Raw genomic sequence first — 5,629 nt, 5'->3', positions numbered from 1 at the left:
ACAACTTTAAAATTTTTGGTTTTTCGAAAAAAATCATGGGCTAACCCCTTGCCTAAAAAAAACACTTTTTTAAAAATTGTTTCCCAACCTAACGATACCTACATCAAAAGATAGGTCTATTCAAGCTCTATCCACAATTGCAACACAAAAGTTTCTGCAAGCTCCAATTACTGAGATATTCGTGAAAAAGTGAATTTACAGAATTTGGTATCAGCTCGGGTCAAAGTATCTTTGAGTATTGCTGCCTTCTCAACCAAGCCTTAAAGCAATATGCGGATAGCAGCTCTTAATAGAGAATGAGCTTACCTTTGAACCCTCGTAGATATTCGCTCAAAATTTGACAACTTTAAAATTTTTAGTTTTTCGAAAAAAATCATGGGCTAACCCCTTGCCTAAAAAAAACACTTTTTTAAAAATTGTTTCCCAACCTAACGATACATACATCAAAAGAAAGGTCAATTCAAGCTCTATCCACAATTGCAACACAAAAGTTTCTGCAAGCTCCAATTACTGAGATATTCGTGAAAAAGTGAATTTACAGAATTTGGTATCAGCCCGGGTCAAAGTATCTTTGAGTAGTGCTGTCTTCTCAACCAAGCCTAAAAAAAATGCGGATAGCAGCTCTTAATAAAGAATAAGCTTACCTTTGAACCTTTGCAGATATATGCCCAAAATTTGACAACTTTAAAATTTTTGGTTTTTCGAAAAAAATCATGGGCTAACCCCTTGCCTAAAAAAAACACTTTTTTAAAAATTGTTTCCCAACCTAACGATACATACATCAAAAGAAAGGTCAATTCAAGCTCTATCCACAATTGCAACACAAAAGTTTCTGCAAGCTCCAATTACTGAGATATTCGTGAAAAAGTGAATTTACAGAATTTGGTATCAGCCCGGGTCAAAGTATCTTTGAGTAGTGCTGTCTTCTCAACCAAGCCTAAAAAAAATGCGGATAGCAGCTCTTAATAAAGAATAAGCTTACCTTTGAACCTTTGCAGATATATGCCCAAAATTTGACAACTTTAAAATTTTTGGTTTTTCGAAAAAAATCATGGGCTAACCCCTTGCCTAAAAAAAACACTTTTTTAAAAATTGTTTCCCAACCTAACGATATATAAATCAAAAGAAAGGTTTTTCAAGCTCTATCCACAATTGCAACACAAAAGTTTCGGCAAGCTCCAATTACTGAGATATTCGTGAAAAAGTGAATTTACAGAATTTGGTATCAGCTCGGGTCAAAGTATCTTTGAGTATTGCTGCCTTCTCAACCAAGCCTTAAAGCAATATGCGGATAGCAGCTCTTAATAGAGAATGAGCTTACCTTTGAACCCTCGTAGATATTCGCTCAAAATTTGACAACTTTAAAATTTTTAGTTTTTCGAAAAAAATCATGGGCTAACCCCTTGCCTAAAAAAAACACTTCTTTAAAAATTGTTTCCCAACCTAACGATATATACATCAAAAGAAAGGTTTTTTCAAGCTCTATCCACAATTGCAACACAAAAGTTTCGGCAAGCTCCAATTACTGAGATATTCGTGAAAAAGTGAATTTACAGAATTTGGTATCAGCCCGGGTCAAAGTATCTTTGAGTAGTGCTGTCTTCTCAACCAAGCCTAAAAAAAAAATGCGGATAGCAGCTCTTAATAAAGAATAAGCTTACCTTTGAACCTTTGCAGATATATGCCCAAAATTTGACAACTTTAAAATTTTTGGTTTTTCGAAAAAAATCATGGGCTAACCCCTTGCCTAAAAAAAACACTTTTTTAAAAATTGTTTCCCAACCTAACGATACCTACATCAAAAGATAGGTCTATTCAAGCTCTATCCACAATTGCAACACAAAAGTTTCTGCAAGCTCCAATTACTGAGATATTCGTGAAAAAGTGAATTTACAGAATTTGGTATCAGCTCGGGTCAAAGTATCTTTGAGTATTGCTGCCTTCTCAACCAAGCCTTAAAGCAATATGCGGATAGCAGCTCTTAATAGAGAATGAGCTTACCTTTGAACCCTCGTAGATATTCGCTCAAAATTTGACAACTTTAAAATTTTTAGTTTTTCGAAAAAAATCATGGGCTAACCCCTTGCCTAAAAAAAACACTTTTTTAAAAATTGTTTCCCAACCTAACGATACCTACATCAAAAGATAGGTCTATTCAAGCTCTATCCACAATTGCAACACAAAAGTTTCTGCAAGCTCCAATTACTGAGATATTCGTGAAAAAGTGAATTTACAGAATTTGGTATCAGCTCGGGTCAAAGTATCTTTGAGTATTGCTGCCTTCTCAACCAAGCCTTAAAGCAATATGCGGATAGCAGCTCTTAATAGAGAATGAGCTTACCTTTGAACCCTCGTAGATATTCGCTCAAAATTTGACAACTTTAAAATTTTTAGTTTTTCGAAAAAAATCATGGGCTAACCCCTTGCCTAAAAAAAACACTTTTTTAAAAATTGTTTCCCAACCTAACGATATATACATCAAAAGAAAGGTCTTTTCAAGCTCTATCCACAATTGCAACACAAAAGTTTCGGCAAGCTCCAATTACTGAGATATTCGTGAAAAAGTGAATTTACAGAATTTGGTATCAGCCCGGGTCAAAGTATCTTTGAGTAGTGCTGTCTTCTCAACCAAGCCTAAAAAAAATGCGGATAGCAGCTCTTAATAAAGAATAAGCTTACCTTTGAACCTTTGCAGATATATGCCCAAAATTTGACAACTTTAAAATTTTTGGTTTCTCGACAAAAAATCATGGGCTAACCCCTTGCCTAAAAAAAACACTTTTTTAAAAATTGTTTCCCAACCTAACGATACATACATCAAAAGAAAGGTCAATTCAAGCTCTATCCACAATTGCAACACAAAAGTTTCTGCAAGCTCCAATTACTGAGATATTCGTGAAAAAGTGAATTTACAGAATTTGGTATCAGCCCGGGTCAAAGTATCTTTGAGTAGTGCTGTCTTCTCAACCAAGCCTAAAAAAAATGCGGATAGCAGCTCTTAATAAAGAATAAGCTTACCTTTGAACCTTTGCAGATATATGCCCAAAATTTGACAACTTTAAAATTTTTGGTTTTTCGAAAAAAATCATGGGCTAACCCCTTGCCTAAAAAAAACACTTTTTTAAAAATTGTTTCCCAACCTAACGATACATACATCAAAAGAAAGGTCAATTCAAGCTCTATCCACAATTGCAACACAAAAGTTTCTGCAAGCTCCAATTACTGAGATATTCGTGAAAAAGTGAATTTACAGAATTTGGTATCAGCCCGGGTCAAAGTATCTTTGAGTAGTGCTGTCTTCTCAACCAAGCCTAAAAAAAATGCGGATAGCAGCTCTTAATAAAGAATAAGCTTACCTTTGAACCTTTGCAGATATATGCCCAAAATTTGACAACTTTAAAATTTTTGGTTTTTCGAAAAAAATCATGGGCTAACCCCTTGCCTAAAAAAAACACTTTTTTAAAAATTGTTTCCCAACCTAACGATACATACATCAAAAGAAAGGTCAATTCAAGCTCTATCCACAATTGCAACACAAAAGTTTCTGAAAGCTCCAATTACTGAGATATTCGTGAAAAAGTGAATTTACAGAATTTGGTATCAGCCCGGGTCAAAGTATCTTTGAGTAGTGCTGTCTTCTCAACCAAGCCTAAAAAAAATGCGGATAGCAGCTCTTAATAAAGAATAAGCTTACCTTTGAACCTTTGCAGATATATGCCCAAAATTTGACAACTTTAAAATTTTTGGTTTTTCGAAAAAAATCATGGGCTAACCCCTTGCCTAAAAAAAACACTTTTTTAAAAATTGTTTCCCAAAATAACGATACATACAGTAGCGAGCAAAAAAAATGCAAACAGTCACACCAAAATCAATTATTATTGCTTTATCTTTCGTAACGGTAAAATTTAGTTTTTCCGTTTCGGATATGTGTACTCATTGTGTAGGCATTCTGTTTATAATAGCAATATGTAATTGGTCTCTCTCTAGTGTTTGCAAATTTACATTTAGTTGGAAAAACATAATTTTACTGAGAGCAAAAAAAATGCAAATGGCAAATATGACTAGGAAGGTAGGTACATAAAATTTATTCTTTGGTTTCAATTAATTAGAATATGCAATTAATAGAAGCAACTATCGATTGGATGCAAAAAAGCAATAATTAACGCTGCTAACAACGGAAGATTGATGCAGGATATCGCTTTGGAGTTTTGTGTAGCAACATCAACAATATCGCGTATTATATCCCGATATCGGGAACAAGGGGACATCAATCGCAAAGTGGGAAGTGGCCGTCCACGCAAAACAACTTCCAGATTAGATCGTGAGATCATAAGGCAGGTTAAAGTTAATCCCTTTAAAACTGCAGTGGAAGTTACTCAGGACATAAATGAACATTTTGATGTTAACGTAGGGGTACACACAGTTAGGCGACGATTAGTGGAGTCAAAACTGTATGCAAGACGACCAGCTAAAAAACCATACATCAGTTCCATCAATAGGAAGAAACGGCTAGATTTTGCGAAGCGCCATATGCATTGGACAAGTGAGCAATGGACAAGAGTTTTATGGAGTGATGAGAGCAAGTTCAACTTGTTCTCGTCAGATGGCATTAGGTACGTGCGGAGGCCCCCGGGACAAAGGTACAGCCCTAGATATCAAGTTCCGACAATTAAACATGGGGGAGGGTCAGTAATGGTGTGGGGTAAGCAATTTTAAATATTTATGAAATCAAATTTGTAGTTGGGCTTTTTCAAAGGCTCATTTTCTCGTCAAGGCGTGGGCCCGATTTGTCAAGTAAGCGGCCGGATGAATGCCCAAATGTATAAGGGCATTTTGGAAGACCATATGCTTCCACATTTGCGGACGAATATGCCTGAAAACAGCTTATTTCAACACGACAACGACCCAAAACACACCAGCCGTTTGGTAAGAAACTTCTTAGAAGAGAAGAGGGTTCATGTTTTGAACTGGCCAGCACAATCTCCCGACCTCAATCCCATAGAGAATTTATGGGATCATGTAGATCGGGAGATAAGAAAGCGAACTCATTCAAATTGTACCGAGTTGATGGAACAAATAAGGACTGAATGGGAACAAATACCTGCGAGCTATTTGGTGTCGTTGATTGACTCAATGCCTAAAAGGTTACGCGCCGTTATTGCCAATAAAGGTTTCGCAACAAAATATTAAAATATTTAAGTACAAAATTTCTTCAAATAAGATGAATAAATACGTTATTTTTAAAATTTTCCACGAATTTGCATTTTTTTTGCTTGGCTTAAGATCAAAGTTTAGGAACATTTTTTACAATAACTATTTTCATGGAGTAAGATTGGGTAAAATTCAAATCTGTTTAAAGAAAAAAATTAATTTGAACATTTTATGCTAAATTTCAAAGTATTATAATTTAAAATAACTTAGTTCTTGCTAAAGATTGTACCATACTTTTTCGGTTGCATTTTTTTTGCTCGGTACTGTACATCAAATGAAAGGTCAATTCAAGCTCTATCCACAATTGCAACACAAAAGTTTCTGCAAGCTCCAATTACTGAGATATTCGTGAAAAAGTGAATTTACAGAATTTGGTATCAGCCCGGGTCAAAGTATCTTTGAGTAGTGCTGTCTTCTC

At 35.2% G+C, this 5,629-nt stretch overlaps 1 protein-coding gene across 1 annotated transcript; it reads left to right on the top strand.

Annotated features, from left to right (window-relative positions):
- The first annotated feature begins 3,830 nt into the window (after window positions 1-3,830).
- LOC129944889 (uncharacterized) lies at window positions 3,831-4,693 on the top strand. Its single transcript, XM_056054551.1, has 3 exons — window positions 3,831-4,069; window positions 4,126-4,560; window positions 4,604-4,693. The coding sequence occupies exons 1-3, from the start codon at window positions 3,848-3,850 to the stop codon at window positions 4,691-4,693; spliced, it is 747 nt and encodes a 248-aa protein (XP_055910526.1). The 5' UTR covers window positions 3,831-3,847.
- Window positions 4,694-5,629: the final 936 nt, after the last annotated feature.

This window comes from Eupeodes corollae, chromosome 2, assembly GCF_945859685.1.
Source record: "Eupeodes corollae chromosome 2, idEupCoro1.1, whole genome shotgun sequence".
Lineage (NCBI taxonomy): Eukaryota > Metazoa > Arthropoda > Insecta > Diptera > Syrphidae > Eupeodes > Eupeodes corollae.
Note: the sequence above shows the minus strand (reverse complement) of the source record. Positions and strands in the feature narration are given on the sequence as shown.

Coding starts and splice junctions, on each gene's coding strand:
- LOC129944889 (XM_056054551.1), top strand. CDS start 3,848: ATGCAAACAGTCACACCAAAATCAATTATTATTGCTTTATCTTTCGTA. Junction 4,070..4,125: donor TGGCAAATATGACTAGGAAG/GTAGGTACATAA, acceptor TGCAATTAATAG/AAGCAACTATCGATTGGATG. Junction 4,561..4,603: donor CAAGTGAGCAATGGACAAGA/GTTTTATGGAGT, acceptor TGTTCTCGTCAG/ATGGCATTAGGTACGTGCGG.